Source organism: Rhopalosiphum maidis, chromosome 1 (assembly GCF_003676215.2).
Source record: "Rhopalosiphum maidis isolate BTI-1 chromosome 1, ASM367621v3, whole genome shotgun sequence".
NCBI classification, from domain to species: Eukaryota; Metazoa; Arthropoda; class Insecta; order Hemiptera; family Aphididae; genus Rhopalosiphum; species Rhopalosiphum maidis.
Window position 1 is genome coordinate 39,445,281 of NC_040877.1, and position 16,995 is coordinate 39,462,275.

Genomic DNA, 16,995 nt, shown 5'->3' on the forward strand with positions numbered 1-16,995 from the left:
TGTTGCAGTATGTGCTTTTATATGTTTGATTTTGTTAATTTTATTGAATAAAAGCTTATCAAAATCCCATTAATGTCAAAGCCTGAGCAACTTAGTCGTTTTATTTTAAACTTATTTAAGTTATCCTCAAAAAAAACTATTTGAGACAAGTCAAAGTGATTATATAAACTCAAATAATTTGACTATTTGAGAAACAAAGTAAAGTAATATGTTTAGAAAGGGATTGGTTAGTTTAGAAGTTTAATTAAAAATTTATTTATTTTAATTAGATACTCAATAGCTACCTATAGTTAGTCAGTGTGTTATAGGACACAAAAAATTGTAAAATCAATACATTTACAACTGCTCAAAACTACAATTTTATAATCGTACTTAGTCGTCTCTATAATTAATTTCAACCGTATGACTATAATCAATAATCATACTGGTTCATACAACTATACAAGTATACAATAATTTAAAAATATAGTACCTATTTTAATTAAAGATGTATCAGTTTAACACACACATTTAAATACCAAAAAATACTTTATTGTTTTTATTAATATAATAATAATGACATTGCACATAGTGGTTATAATATTATTTTGTATAATAAAATTAGAATAAATTATTTTATTAATAATTTTTCAATTTGTTATTATGTAAACTCTGTAACAATAATACAAAAAAAAAACAATACCTATTTATTCATATGTATACTTAAATAAACGGCAATAGGTAACTTCAAAGTGTGTAACACGTGGAACACAATTGCAACTAACTACCGTTATTATTATTGCTACAAATCAAAGTTATTGTTAATTTGATTACTCGTCCGGCGAATCGACTGCAACTGTTGCAGTACATCAGAGGTATAATTATTATTGTTAGTAGACGACGACGGAGAAGACGTCCGCGGTGTGACGGATGACGATACATTATTTTCTCTGTGCCGTTCGATTTCTTTCCACAACCTCAACTCAACACCCCGTCTAAACGACATAAAGATTGACAGCGTTAAATGGACTAGACCTTTAACGATAAGTCGATGAATTACAAACGGACGTAGGATTACTCACTTCAAACCGAGATCTCTCAAATCTTCTCTTGTGACGTCTAGTTGTATTTGGTCCAACATAAATTGTTCGTTGACTAACTGTAAAAACGATAGCAGACAAGATTACAAAACACCGGTTCGTGAAAAGAATATGTGTATGTAATACTATGTACACGTATTGTATGTACTATACAGAGTTAAACCACACGATCGATTTAATCTATGGACACAATTACAAAATGTCAAATTTCAACTCAACTTGTTCTGACATCGACATTTTGATCGTATAAAAACTTACTATTTTTATCGAGTGTTCGTCGATCCCGATGTCGCGAAGCCATTTGATTAGATCTTTGCAACAACCGTCCGCAATGTTTTCATAGTTGAAATCTTTAAACTCGCGACAGCAATTCCGACAAGGGGTGCAACAAAAATCGCCGCAAATGGCAGCGTTCTGTTCAGCAGTCCATTTCAACAAAGCCATCAGATCCTTTTGATCTTCTACCATTTTTTTCAGAAAACCATTTTGACATTCTAATACTTCTTCCAGAAATCTATTAAAATCAAAACTGCAATGTACAACATAAGATAATACAATATTTTTAAATATACCGAAGTTTCGACATAGGATATAAGCTTTATTCCAAAAGTCGTTGAGTTTTGATTTTATTTTCTATAGATTATTCGTTTTAAGTGTTTAAACATTCCACTATTTCCACTCTACGTCCGAAAGTTATTATCATTATTTTTTTTATAATCTATTATACATCTGGATTATAAATTGTAGATACGATTATTATTAAAGTAATTAAGTAATATTGTCTGTTGTACCTATTTAAAATAGCTAAATTATTTATACGAGTATATTATTTACACTAAATTTAACAGTATTCAACAAACACGTGAATTGTCGTATTGAATATTGGTACTAAATATTCAAACTCATAAATAATAAATATAACCATAATACAAGTTAAAAAAAAATATGAATGTGTTTTTACGAATTTAATACTAAAGAGTAAAGGTACGATAGTCAGTTTCATTACTTGACGTTGGAAGAAAACCGTAGCTTTAAAAAAAGAAAATAGGCAGTAAATGTTAATTGCGTCCGACAGAGAATCCATTTCTATTTTTATTTTTAAAAAAATACTAAAATACGCAATTATTTACAACTCTTTATTGGACTTCCTTTCTAATAATATTTTCCTTTCTTAAATTTACAAGACGTTGAAAACTGTTTTACTGATGAAGAAATTATGGCTATACAACCACAAAATGCTCGTCCACTCGACTGCTCGAGTATTAGAATACACACGACTATACATTAAAATCAAATATACAAAATGACGTTGACTTTTCACCAGAAATATGGGCAGAATATTTATCATCATCGGTATTATGCACGACAAAAATAGTGAATCATTTCATACAAAATTAAATAATTCATTTAATTCTTCTCATCCAAATATTTATAATTGTATAGATATTTAAAAAAAATATACAAGTAATACTTATTAAGCATTACGAAGTCAAGTCTCGCAAAACAGACTAACAATCGAAGGATATATTAAAAATGGAATTATTAGAAACTAAAAAAATTACTCAAATTGAATTTATGAGGAAATTATCATTCAAATTTTTATCTGATTTTATATAGTTCGTATGAGTCATAATAAATAAATCAATAAAAATATGCAATTTAAATAATAATAAATAATTTATATAAAATGTATACACAATTTAAAAACTAATATTTTTAACCATACTCATATTATAGCAGTAATATTGGAGATCCTGAGTTCGATAAAATGAGAAAGAACTATTATAATTATTACTTATTATATTATAATTGTAAATTTATAAAATACGTTTTAAATTTTAATATAAAAAATATCCAGGACGCAATTTACATCAAAAAGATACATTGGGATGCAACTTACACGTCACCCCGCAATTCGTATGCACCCCAAAAAAACTCAGGCCGCAATTCGGAAGAAATATTTACCACGGGACGCAATTATAGTAGCCACTCGTAATGTCATAAAACCTAGGCGTAATTTTATAAAATGCACCTCACAAATGACGCTTACATGTGTTAATTGGAATGTATACAGGCGGGGATGACAAATTACCTGTGGAACATCTCACGCCAGCTTTTCGTCGGCGAACTGTCCAAGTAACAACTATCATCGGTCTTATGTGATTTTATTGACGAGCAGAACGATGGCGAGCTGGTCTTCGTGTCATCAGTGACGGCTGTAAAGATGCTGCCGTCTGGCTTGACATCTTTGGCAGTAATATTTTCGTCGTACTCTACACGGAAAGAAATATGATGTTGTATAAATCTTAAATTCGATAAGATAATTAAGTGGCGGGTTTAGGTCGAAACACTGGAAGAGTTGAGACAAAAATATGTAAAATTACAATTTTATGTAAGGAATTATAACCTATTCGGTTACCTAATGGTCCTAATTATCGGAGAAGAGTGAGGATACTGACCAGTAATTTACAAGCTAAGTCTTCGCCGATTCTTATAAAGAACAATAAAAACTATAACATGCCCGATACGCTACCGCACGGATAAACGATAACTTTTATAATATAAAAGTATTACATATTATGTAATATATTAGTATTTAGTAAAAGTAGAAAGTATATCTACTATTTAGTTTGACCACGACATGAAATAGATTATATACCTACTATAAGAGACCAAAAATTCTAGGATATTACAACAAATAATACCATTAAAAATTTAGAATACTATTCATTAACGCTCTAGTATTCTATAAATAGTATATATTGTTTAATGTTTATAAATTGGCTTTAAGTATGCCATAATATATAAGATTTTTTTTATTAAAATTAATTTTTTGAAATTTTCAACGTTACAAAATTCAAGTTTTGTGGTTTTCCACTTTAGTCTGTTAAAATGCTGAAGATAGGTTAAGGTTAGGTGTAATAAATACCAGGCTTAAGAACGGCAATGGCTGCATTCACGGCACTGCTGACCAATGTGTCAAGCGTAAACATCCAATGCGGCTTAATATTATGTAACCGCAACACGGACTTGGCCTAAAACAATGATATATGAAATGAGATAGATTATTCATGATAAAATACCTACTGATAAAATAATATTATAGACTATAGTACATAATTTATAATAACGTAATTGATTACTTTTGATCAGGGGGACTATTTTATAAAATTGTAACAAAGTTTACAGAGGTGCACACCACGTCACCCCTTAATTATATTGAAACAACGATGTACACACGGTGCCACGGTGTAAGAATGTGAAGTTTGAACCTGTAGTAGTAAACATGTTGCAACATAGATACAGCGGTGACAAAACTATAAATGTTATTATGACAGTTTTGAACTAAACACCTACAGAGTACCGACTATCATCGATAAACACAGTGCAGAGGATGAGGATACTTTATTATATATATATCTTATGTACAAACTTTCTTGTCAATTGACTTATTTTATAATACCTACAAGGATACAGCCTCAATAACTTTAATTTTAACATCCAGCCCTGCACCATACTGCACAACTAACTCACCCTTGCCCACTACTAATCACTAATAATAATATACGTTAAATTGTAAGACAATCAATACACTCACGAGAACACAACACAAATCCTATAATTACCACTCGTATCAATAAGGACAAAGCGAGTGTCAACTGACAATATATTGCAATAGTAATGAATATGATAACGTAAAATTTCATTACCGCGTCCTTAAATAAGCACAGCGATATGTGCAGTTGATGCACAGCGACAGCATCGAAGTTCAGTTGCTCTTTGAGGCTGTATATGGTCCGCTCAACAATGTTCCTGTTTTGGTCCGTAATGTAATCCCGGAGACCCTTCATTAACACCTCAAGATGCTCACCAGTCAACTTGGGTTGCCCAAACTCACGGCGAATAAATTGCAGCCAAACCTTGCCCAATGTAGCCTGGTCTTGGGCTAATACCCGGGCCAGCGTGGTCCTTCGCTGCGAGTCTTTTTTCAACCTGTAGAACCCATCGTGTTCCGCCTCTGCTGTACTGCCCGCCGTGCCCATGTCTATTTCAGGCGATGCCAACGCACCCGAGGATTGTCGTCTGTTATACCGTTGACCGTCAAGACTATATATGGGTTTAACCAGAAAAAAAAGCAATCGCATAAGGCGAGATATTAATTGATATATGTTGATTGTCAAACACACTGCAGGTACTATGTAGTACATAGATTATAATTATCTAGTTAAATGCTCTGATGTTTAAAATATATTAAAGTATTAAATTTGTTTATTTAACGATTGAATAAAATATACCTGTTGTAAGAGTACTGCATGTTTGGTAAACTGATGGAAGAAAGGAACTGGTCTTGTTTGATCTTTGGTTGGGATATTGTTAACCAGCTGTATACAAACACACTCCAATGTAAGCGCCCTCACTAAGTAACACATTAGTAGCATAAATCTGAAGCATTTTTTTTTGCATTTGTCATTAGCAACGTTATATAATGCAAATTTTAATAAAGATATTATTTGCTAATGCTGGTCAATAAGGATTTAACTATTTAAAAATTGATAATTGCTTAACAATTGGTGCAAAGGCAAGATTAAAAATGTGAGGTTTTAATACATTCATAATAATATGCTTTTAAATTACAGACATAAACTAGCATAAAATAGAAAATATATTCACATTTAGTTATATTGAATGTACCTGTAAATTTGTATAAGAGATTAATTCTCAAAAAACAAATTTTCATGTACTTTAAAAACTGTCAGTTATTTAATTTTCAAATGTTCAATTGACCAACAAAGAAACACAATACCTAAAACCACAAATATACATTTGAAATCACAAAACATTCAATTTTTAATAAATAAATATAAATCATGTACCTAGATAATATTCACTGGTAACAAATAATTGAACAACTTTATCCTAAATCTTTATTCGTTGATCTTAAATTGTTGGCTTCTATATTATAAGTTATTTCATTATGAAAAATAATAGGCGTTTTTAGAACAATTTAATAGATCTAGCCAAAAATAATTTTTTAGAAAGTTTTTTGTATGAAAATAAAAAACAATTCTAAAATTAATTATTGAGTCAATTTTAATTTGCAAGTCTGCCCATTGCCAGAGTGACCAGGCATGTGAACAGTATACACGCCTATGGAAAAATTATAAAAAAAGACTAACGGAAAATATGCAATATAACCTTATAAATTTAAAAAAATAAATAAAATAGTTTATACCAAGGAAAAATTAAATATATATATATAACAAAATTTAAAGTACATTGTTTTTCAACAAAAATATAAATATATTTTGAATAAATGTTTAAAAAAATTGGCTTTACTCTACGATTTACAGAAAATCTGTCATAAAAAAATATAATATCATAATTGATTTTAATTTAAATAAATATATAAGTATTTATATTTTATATGTAATTATATTTTCTAATAATTATTAAAATTTTTAAGTAAACACTAAATATTAAGGAATTAATTAACTAGGTATAAAAACAACCATGGAATTATAGAAAACATGCTTAAAACCTCAACCTTCCAAATAATTTTAGAGTATTAATCATTTAGTTATAAGATTAAACAATATTTGAACTGGATTACAGAGCATTATAAACAAATAACTTAATTGTATTACCTGTCTTCTTTCAACACATGTTTACTAGGACTTTTGTTGATATTTTCTTGATTAACTGAAACTTGATTAGTTTTTATGCCTTTCTCTACTGGTACAGATACACTGCGATTAAACTCGAGAGGAGCTATTAATGCTTTAGATGTTTTCTTTTTCCTTAAAAAAACATTATCATTATTATAAAAATTTGGTAGATTTCAATTTAATGAAATGAAGAATTAGTAATATTAGTTAAAATTTAAAAGCAATAAATAAAGTTATACATAATCTATATTCAAAATGTATCAAGCATACTCGTTCATAAATGAATCTTCTAATAAATCAGTAGCTGTAGCTCTCTTATCTGGATCAACAGTGAAACATCTAAGTATAAAATTGCTAGCTCGGTCACTGAGTTCAACAGGTATTTCTGGATGTGTTTTATAAAAACCAACTTTAAATACAGCTGCTACTGCTGATCCAAGTTCTGTAAATGGTGGTTCACCAGTTGCCATTTCTACAACTGTACACCCTAATGACCATATATCAGCCTACATAAATTCAAAATGATTTAGATTTGCAATTTGATTAATATAACTAGTAATAATAGTTCTAACATACTGGGGCGCCATATTCTCTTTGACCTTTGTCTATTACTTCAGGAGCCATATACTGCAATGTGCCTGTGAAAGTCCCTGTACTAGGACACAATCCAGCAAGGCGTTTAGAAGTTCCAAAATCAGATATTTTTACTACACCACTGTATGTATTAACCAAGACATTATCACCTTTAATATCACGATGTACAATTTTTTGATCATGTAAATATTTTAATCCTTCAAGAATTTGTTTAGTATAAAATGAAATAGTGGGCTCGTTTCCTTTTAAAGGTCCCCATTTTGAACGTAACAAAGCAGAAAGACTTCCTGAAAACCAGTATTTTTTTAGTTAATATTTACAACAATGTAATGAAAAATTAAATATTAGAACCTACCTCCAGGTACTTGTTCCATAATTATCTTAAAAAAACCATCCTCAGATATTGATCCTAAATACCGAACAATATTTCGATGATACAGTTGAGAATGAAGTTTTATTTCTTCATGCAGTGGTTGAACATAACTTGAAAAATAATATATTGATATTAAAAAAATGTAATTATATATTTAACATAAATTTAAATTGAACTTAGGCAAGTAATAAATACCCTAAATTTCTTTCGGGTATCTCCTTAACTGCAATCCGTACTTGTGTATTGAGATCAAGAGCTGCATACACAATACCATAAGTTCCTTTACCAAGAATTTTTTTTGTTTGTGAATCGTTCAGCTCATATTCAAACTAAAACAAAATGTATTAAAGAATAATGTATGATTACTAATTAATAACCAATAGCAAAAAATAAAGACCTACATTGATTTGTTCCTCAGTTGAATCCTCATCTAAGTTAGTCATCATCCCTTCTTCGCCCTCTGTCATTTTTTTTACGAGATCATAAAACCTTTGACGATATTGGGAAGATGGAAAATACATTTGAAAATCATCAGAATTTGCATGAACATATAAAAATAAACACCGTTCATCTATTTTGCATAAACTATAAATAAATAAACATATAATTAACATTATAACATAATTTATTAACAATTAAGTACATATACCTAACACTCCTTATCATACTAGCAACAAACAACCATTTATGCACTTGCTTACAAGCATTTCTAGTACATTTTATACACTGATTGCATAGGAAGATAGATTTTTCTTCAGCACCAAGGTTTACTACAACATAACTAGGCATATATACTTTTAACTGTTCTAAGACTAAAATCTAAAAATAAAAATTATTTTTAGTTAAAACTATTAATTATGGCATTGTTATAGATTTTATTTATTTACTCACAGGAAAACGAATCGTATCATCAATTTCTGTTTTTGTAGCCTCTACAAAATATTCCATCCAAAACTTAAAGATATCTTTTTCTAATGTATATTCAACTTCTTCACTATTTTTCCTAAACTTATCAATTAGTTCAATATTTCCTACTGTTGACTTTAAGTACCTAAAACATAATTTATATTAAGACTTGCATATAATCTATACATAGTTAACTTACCAAATTGAAGGTTTTAATTTAAACATACATTCAGCTGCTTGAATTGCTTTACCATAGTCTTCTGCTAGCACACTAATTTCAAAAAATGTTGCTACAGCCCAGTACTCATTGAGAGATGATAAGCTTCCTTTCTTTCCAATCAAATTGTTTAAAACCATACCTATTAATGATTATTTAACAAATTTAATATTATTTTATTATTAGTTTACTAAATATAAGCATTACTAATCCTAATGAGAAGTATAAAATATCTATAAATTAGAACATGAAATTAACAAGTAATTTCAATATATACTCCGGCCCACAAGAGAGCACTACTCCTACGTGCATACAAATGATTGAGCTCCGCGGTTTCGTATCCACATTTCTCCCACCCTACCACCTAGTGCTGCCGTAAATACGTGAGAATACACGAGAACGGACAAATTTTGGTCGCCGCCCAGAAGTGGTCACTCGTGGGCCGAAGTATAACAAACTTAATTTAATGATTTAAACTAGTGATTCTCAATGTGAGTATAAAAATCTTTATTCTTCTGTTACATAAATTTGAATAATTAATGACATAATATATTGTAGTGAAGTGTGTAACTGTGCAAAATAAACTTATATTTTTAATAAATAGGTATTTAAATAAAAATTTAAAAATTGTAAATGTCTAGGTTAATATACAGTAGGCTGATTGAAATATATATAACAATTAAACTATTCACATTTTATATTATATTAGAATGATGTCTATATGCCCAGTACCTATAACCAAAAAAAGGTAAAAAGGTAAGTTTATTTTTTAATTATGCAAGCAGTGAAATATTTAAAAATTTAAAAAAAACATAAAATATAATAAAATATATAAAAGTAAATTCAATTTTATTAAATATTTATTCACAACAAAATATGGGGAGTTTGGGGGTCAGAACTGGTTTGATTCCGGATTTGACAATGTTTAAATTATTTTTTTGAGTTTACACTTAAGGAATGTTCAAAACGAAAAAAAGTGACTCAAAAGTTTACTTATTTATTTACCTATCTATAACATTATTATAAAATAAAAGAGATTTATGTTAGACTTATCGAAGTTGATGGTTCTTCACGACTGTCTAACAAATTGCATATATCAACCAGCGATTATGTTTTAATAAGAGTAATCAAAAATTGCAAAAGACATTATGCTTACATGGCTAAAACTATTCTAATTACTTAGTGTGTTCTTAATACTACAACCAAGGGTACCCAACATCCTATCTGTCAAATAATAAAATTGATTAAATCTACATCAAAGATTGTCATTGTTATCACAATAAAATATTCTAGTATAAAGCTATATTCAGTATGCTGGAAAAATATCCCGCAAGATTTTGAAGGCAAAATATAAATAAAAATACTGATTTATACTAATCATTCGTGGAACATATTGAAATATGATTTATTTGTGATATTTAAACCGTGTGGATTTAATATTCTAGTTTTATACTAATTTTATTTTAATAAAATATTAACTATGTTCTATTATTATTTTAAACAATAGAATACATTTTGAATTACTATGGTTGCATAAACTTCGGTGGTAGAACACATATTGAACCATAATTGTAGTTAAAATCTGTTAATAATGTATTTATTCAACTTTTTATAAATATTAATTCTATCACTGTCATGATTTTGTCGTTTTTTAGTGTTTTTCCTTAGGGGATTTTTATTCCACGATTTATCATAACATACCAATATGTTGAAGTTCTTCAGACTTGGAAAACTCATTTCCAGCAACAAGTAATAATGTGGCTAAATTAATTCCAGCATATTCATTTGGTTGCACTTCAAATCCTTTTCGATACCAATGTATAGCATTTTCAAGGGCAGTTTTGTCTTCAAAAGATGACTCAACAAATTTATCTTTATAAATACGACCACATAGACAAACCATATCAGGTATATGATTTTCTTTCTTTTTCAATGCTAGTTCAATTACCTCCAATGCTTTTTTTCGATCTCCAGGTTTGTTACGTCTAAACATATAATAGTTTAAAAACAAATATATAAAATAAAATAAATTTTTTTCTCTTAAATAATTAATAACAATTTTTTGATTTACCTATTCAAAGCAAAAGGATATAAATATCGCAATGCTGGTGTTTGAATATAATTTTTTTTGTTTGGAATAGTTTGTATGTCTTCAACAAGTTGAACCATTGCATCATAGTCCTAATATTAAATTAAATTTTACAATACTTGACAAGTTGTCTATAATTGACACTGTTAATTTATTTAACTACCTGTACATCTCTAAATGATATCAACATAGTATGAACTACATCACCAGAAAGAACATGTGGATCATCGAGTCTTTTTCTCATTATAAGTAATTTTTTACGCAATTCTTCACCTGAGTAATTTTCTCTTGCTTTTCTTAAATCTGACAAAAATTTCTCTTTTATATGAACTCTATATTAAACCAAAATAATAACTTTTTGTTAATTATATATAAATTTAGAACCAAGTAAATAAAAATATGTTCATACTTAGTTTGAATTTCAACATCTTTTAACAAATTCCTTAATTTAACTGTTACTGGTACTCTTGGTTCAAAAGCAGATGCACCATTCTCATCCTGAAATGAAGTATTGGTAGTAAGGCAAGTTCCACAATCTTCTAATTTATATGAAAGAAATGTGTATGAGCCACATGACAACTGGAAAAAAAAACAAAAAATATTTTGTTTAATATAAATAAAAAAATATTCTACAAAAAATATTACAAACCTTTAATCGTAATGTAACTTCAGTATCTAAATCATTGTATAACATGATGTTTTGTTTCATTCCAAAACTCTCACGTAAGCCCAAATGATAAAACAGCGAACTTTGTTGAAACTGAATTGACAAATCTACTATGGCAACATCTGCATTATAAAATGTATCCAACTCTGCAGTTTCTCCAAAATCTAATTTCTCAAACTAAAATTATTGTCCAAACAAAATTATGTAAATAAATAATTCCAAGAAGGTAAGTAAGTCACTAATTATGAATAACATTGGATATTACCAAAACAATAAATAAGTTAGCATTAACAATCATAGATGCTTGTTTCACTTCTTCCAAAGCTCTTTTACGGTGTGCCAAATTACTAGTTTGGACTACATCTATAATGCATACAATGTCCATTTTGGTACGATTTGAAATGTCACTACAAACACTAGCACTGTGTGCCAAATTGCCTATAATTCAATTTTACAAAATATACATTCTCAATAGATATAAAAATAAATTAATAATAAATTAATAGTATGAAAATATAAAACTTGTTTACTACTGTGGGTGTTATTTATATAAACAAATACGCACAAATGGTCTATATTTATTTATTAAGCTAAATAGATACCTACTTAATAATATAAAACTATTTCATGTAATATGATATTTTAAACTTCAGCCACAAACATTTATTATTTCATCAGTTAATAGGTACTTATCTAGTTATAAAAATAAATATCTTACCAGTAGATTCGACATCTAGCTTATTGCTAGAGTCAAACATGTTGTTCTTTCTTTCATAAACACATTCAATCATTTAGTAATACTTAGCTTCAAAACTATATAAAAGAAAATAACTGAAAATAAGACTTTTAAATACATATATTTAAATTTATGAAAAATAATAGCCACAAAATTGTTCAAATAAAATAATAAAATTTTTAATATTCAATAATTTGAATTGATTACAATATACAATAACATTATTGACAAAATAAAAATAGTAAAAACAAATTTACAAACTTCTGAGATAATTATTGTTAAAACTTAGAAATGTAAATTCAAGGTTTCCAATGTTGCCAAATGTTTATTTAAATAAGAATAATATCAAATTTTTTTTTTAAATTTTTAAGTTGCTTTAGAAACAATATGTTCAACAACATAATTTAAGATATAAATTGAATTTATGTAACCACAGACTAAGATACATCCCGTGTAAATGAGTTATCTAAAGTCGCTTTATGATCTTTTTTCATTTTTGGGATACCCACGGTTTTAAATTATTATTATTAATATATGTGATATCAATATTGATTATGTCTTATCAAATTCCATAAAATTGTTGCATGATAAAATAAATATAATAATATAAGTATTAAATCATTAAGCTTGCCTATTATTACTTAAACTCAACCTAAATCACAGTTATGATCATTTTAAAACTACAGTTTCAAAAAGATAATAACTTACTTAAAAATAATAATATTAATAAAAGGCTACCTTAAATTTTATAATAGTTCAGTTCACTCCAATATCAAAACTAACAGCACAATATTGTTACTGGTGAACTAAAATTTGCTATGTCGCAAGTATGTAAGACGGAGACAATACATGCGGGTTCTACATCCTCTTAAGTTGATATTAAAAAAGGGTAATTGGGAAAAATACTAAAAAAAAAAAAAAGTTAGCCCTTAAGACAATAATTTAAGACTATTATTAAATTCTAATTAATAAATAATAATAGCATAGACCAAAACCATAATATTAGAAAATAATAATTAAAAAAAACATAGAATTAAAATAAATTCTTTAATACTCTCTTTAATTTATTATATCAAACTTATACTCAAAAAATAAAAAAATATTTCTTAATTAGGTAAGTTAATAAAAATCATTAAAAAAAAATACATAGATTATTTTAAAAACTGTAACATAATTAAATGCTTTAAACTGCAGTTTCTTGATGATTATGACAATATATTTCTCTCACTTGGTAGATTGTATTGGTGGTACTACCTTGCTGTATCTTATTATAGATAATAATGAACAATAATCCTAGTTAAAAAAAAATAATTAATTAATTTTTATCACACAAAAATTGAATTACAATAAAAACGTTTAAAAATTATAATAACAAAAATAATAATTTATCAATGTGCACATCAATACCATGCCTAAGCCCTCGCCCTCAATCAAAACTTTTATTTTAAAATTATAAGATCAGTAATGATATTGCATACTTTTTGTTTACAAAAAAATACTCTTTCCGACTGCTATAAATTACAATAAAAACGTAAACGGAGTTCACATTATGAAATAGTTACCATAAATATTAAATTATGAGATAATTATTTTATTAATTTTGATAAAACAATACTTAATACCATTTACATTTTTTAGGACTTAAATATGATAAACTTAAGTATAATAGGGGAGTAACACAAATATATCTACTTAGTGTATCTAATTCTACCTAAACTTAAAATATTTATAACTGATAATTAAACATTTTAAAATATTGTATTTATCACTAGGATATTTTTATAAAATATATTGTTAATAAATAATAAATATACAATCTACAATACATAAGTAATCTAATATTTCACTTAAGATATTAAAAAATCAATAATTATTCTTACCCAAAATCAGTATTATTAAAGCTGACAAAAAAAAAACCATTACAAAATTACCATAATCTAAAAACAAATAATAATAATTATTATAGTAAAAAAAAAAAAAATATGTAATCATACTTTGATCTGGTAATGTGCTTTGGAAAGTATTGACTTCATTAGTACCATTAATATATATTAATGGTGTTGTCACTGGGGTTGAAGATGTTTGCATAAAAAGTAGGATATTTGATTCATTACGGGTTGTTTCACTAGTTGTAGAATTGTCATTAGGTATTGCAGATGTAGTTTCAATAGTTTCGTAATAGGACACATTTAAATCAACAATTTGTGAAATATTATTTCTATAAATTCTCTTCACAATACTTTTTTCGTTATAACTATCCACTATCATTGGCCATAGCACTATAACAAAATAATTCAAACAAGTTTTCATTTTCTCTCAATCTAAATATGGAAGGGGCCAAGGGGGTCATGTTTATTTTTAGTTATGAAGTTTTGTCTACAACAATTGGCCCAATTTTTTTGGATGTCATTGTTATTAATTTTGAAATCATTAAAATAGTTGATTTTCAAAAAAATAAAAATTATCTTGCAGAGTAGAAAAAATCCATAGATTATTTTAATTTAAAATTTACTGAAAATATTGTTTTAAACACACGTTTTTTGTATTAAAGTTTAAAATGTATATTTTAAATGTTTAAAACAAAATCAATATGTTTTTTTCTGATGTTTTAAACAAAATGTTCCGAACGCTACGAACCAAATAATGTAGCCAATACCATTTCAATTCAATTGTTTTTAAGCTAATTATTCAATTATACAATATTCAGATCACGGAGTGTCGGAGTCCGCATAATATAACCACTACAACCCACAAACAATGAGTAAAGTTACAGAAGTATTAAGTAACAATCATATAATTAACGATTATATTTGACAATGATAAAAAATATAATATACCTATAAGTACATTAAAAAATAGTTTGATATCTACGACCTACCCAAGTGAAAGTTATACTAAGAATAGAATAATTTAACTTACCAAGAATCAAATAGACGTTTATTAAAATGAAAGTCTTCATGATTAATACTCAAGAAAAGTGAAAAAAAAATCTAGTACGAATAAGACGTTCAAGACACCAAGAACTAACAAGTAACAATATTATGTATACTTCCCTTTTTTCTTTACGTAAAATGGCCGTTTTAAAATAAAATAAAACATGTCATTAATCATTGATCATCGATGTGTTTAATTGGAAAAAACAATAAAATGGAAGTTTTGTAATTTATGGTGACCATCTTTGGTATATTAATGATTACGTGTATTGGATCTAACCCCAATTATAGATATTATATAGATGTTATTATATTATTTGTGTACCTACTAACTGTAACATGTTTTTTGATAAACAATCCCATATTGATACAATTTTGGTATTATAATTTATAATTTATTACTTTATAATAAGTAATAACCACTACTATTGAACTTATAGACAGGAATTAGTAAAATGTGAGTTATTACTACAATACTTGGCCACAACATGTATTTAATTCTATATTATCCATTTCAATCTTAGTCCAAAAATCGAAAAAAAATAAGGGTTTTTACTAAGGAGCGGATGTTTATGCATTTATCATATTTTTTAATAACATCTAAATTATTGTGGAGTAAGATAGAAATTTGTTTCATCACCCAAAGAATTCAAATTTATCAATTTAATTTTGCATATTTTTGCATATTTGTTCGATTTTTACTTATTTGATTATATTTCTATATTCATCAATCATTATGCTTTTAGTGCATTTTTGAGGTTTTTCGTATTATATTCACAAACTCGGCACGACTAACAGAGCTTGCACTAAAGAAATATTAGAGCTGCATACCATATTTGTTTTTCAGAAGTGAAGAAATTTGATGATCGCTTCGCTCACGTATAATACATAACACATACTATATATCATAAATTCATAAATATTAAATATTGTCAATTTAAAGTTTAAATAACAAAATTCCTTAAATTATATTTTGATTAACAACAATTAATATTAATCTAATTTTCAAATGTTTTTTCTTTTTTATGACAACCTATTCAACGATAACAATATTTTCTAATTAGAGATGGTTATTAATTTGAGCACGATCTCAATATTTAGTGGCATAACGCAATGGTCATGACCACGGTTTATCTTAAAGACCGCAGTAGATTTAATCTCTTGATATAATGATATTCATAGATAAATTATCAATGTTTCAATCATAATTTCTAATTAATTTGGAAAACAAAATAATGTCAAATGATATCTATGTTATAAGCTCATAGACATATAGAATTAATTATTAAAAATTCAAAACGTATTATTTTTTTTGAACTGCACAACATTTAAATAAGAACTGCACATTTTATGCACAACTGCACATTAGCGCAAGCTCTGCCGACTAATATTAATAGATCAAAATGTCCCGCGTTCGTAATGGTCTCGATTGCGGCAAGGAGTACTTCACTAATTCTTCAGTTTTGCTGTGTGAAGTGGTACCCCGCAAAATGTTTGTCCACTACTTCGCTTGTCAAAACTTTAAATACGTATAACTCATAAACTACTTGTCCTAAATTCGATTTTTATATATCAAAATACTCAGAAAATTATTCTGCTTTGGAATATGAAATTAAAACTATGTTGTCATTCAAAAAAGTAAAAAACTTAAAAAAATATAAGGATAAAAAATATTTAAAAATATAATTTTTTAATAAAAACGTTGTTTTATAACAACTTGAAACTATGTAATAAA

The 16,995-nt window shown here is 27.2% G+C and overlaps 2 protein-coding genes across 5 annotated transcripts; both read right to left on the minus strand.

Annotated features, from left to right (window-relative positions):
- Positions 1-587: 587 nt before the first annotated feature.
- LOC113560014 (mitogen-activated protein kinase kinase kinase 15) lies at positions 588-12,774 on the minus strand. Of its 4 annotated transcripts, XM_026965801.1 has the most exons (24): positions 12,589-12,774; positions 12,310-12,404; positions 11,857-12,029; positions 11,574-11,768; positions 11,334-11,503; positions 11,088-11,256; positions 10,907-11,016; positions 10,537-10,820; positions 8,818-8,977; positions 8,604-8,763; positions 8,362-8,531; positions 8,114-8,297; positions 7,908-8,041; positions 7,695-7,822; positions 7,322-7,626; positions 7,016-7,251; positions 6,725-6,877; positions 5,375-5,461; positions 4,790-5,186; positions 4,009-4,114; positions 3,172-3,352; positions 1,338-1,608; positions 1,062-1,138; positions 588-974 (listed from the first exon to the last, which is right to left on the minus strand). In XM_026965801.1, the coding sequence occupies exons 2-24, from the start codon at positions 12,380-12,382 to the stop codon at positions 782-784; spliced, it is 4,116 nt and encodes a 1,371-aa protein (XP_026821602.1). In that variant the 5' UTR covers positions 12,383-12,404; positions 12,589-12,774; the 3' UTR covers positions 588-781. The 4 variants fall into 4 exon arrangements, with proteins under 4 accessions (XP_026821602.1, XP_026821608.1, XP_026821613.1 ...); XM_026965807.1 differs by lacking the exon at positions 12,589-12,774 and having other exon boundaries at positions 1,338-1,593; positions 12,310-12,505; XM_026965812.1 differs by lacking the exons at positions 5,375-5,461; positions 12,589-12,774 and having other exon boundaries at positions 12,310-12,506.
- A 707-nt stretch (positions 12,775-13,481) lies between these two features.
- LOC113549812 lies at positions 13,482-15,447 on the minus strand. The gene is made up of 4 exons (XM_026951283.1): positions 15,247-15,447; positions 14,322-14,606; positions 14,208-14,264; positions 13,482-13,620 (listed from the first exon to the last, which is right to left on the minus strand). Exons 1-4 carry the CDS (start codon positions 15,284-15,286, stop codon positions 13,511-13,513), a joined length of 492 nt encoding a protein of 163 aa, XP_026807084.1. The 5' UTR covers positions 15,287-15,447; the 3' UTR covers positions 13,482-13,510.
- Positions 15,448-16,995: the final 1,548 nt, after the last annotated feature.

Excerpts from the sequence above, each read along its gene's own strand:
- LOC113549812 (XM_026951283.1), bottom strand. The coding sequence starts at position 15,286 with ATGAAGACTTTCATTTTAATAAACGTCTATTTGATTCTTG. Across the intron at positions 14,265-14,321 it reads AAGCACATTACCAGATCAAA|ATTATGGTAATTTTGTAATG; the intron begins GTATGATTACAT and ends ATTTGTTTTTAG. Across the intron at positions 13,621-14,207 it reads TTTAATAATACTGATTTTGG|GATTATTGTTCATTATTATC; the intron begins GTAAGAATAATT and ends TTTTTTAACTAG.
- LOC113560014 (XM_026965801.1), bottom strand. The coding sequence starts at position 12,382 with ATGATTGAATGTGTTTATGAAAGAAAGAACAACATGTTTGACTCTAGC. Across the intron at positions 8,532-8,603 it reads ATGATACGATTCGTTTTCCT|ATTTTAGTCTTAGAACAGTT; the intron begins GTGAGTAAATAA and ends TTTTATTTTTAG. Across the intron at positions 7,627-7,694 it reads TATGGAACAAGTACCTGGAG|GAAGTCTTTCTGCTTTGTTA; the intron begins GTAGGTTCTAAT and ends ACTGGTTTTCAG.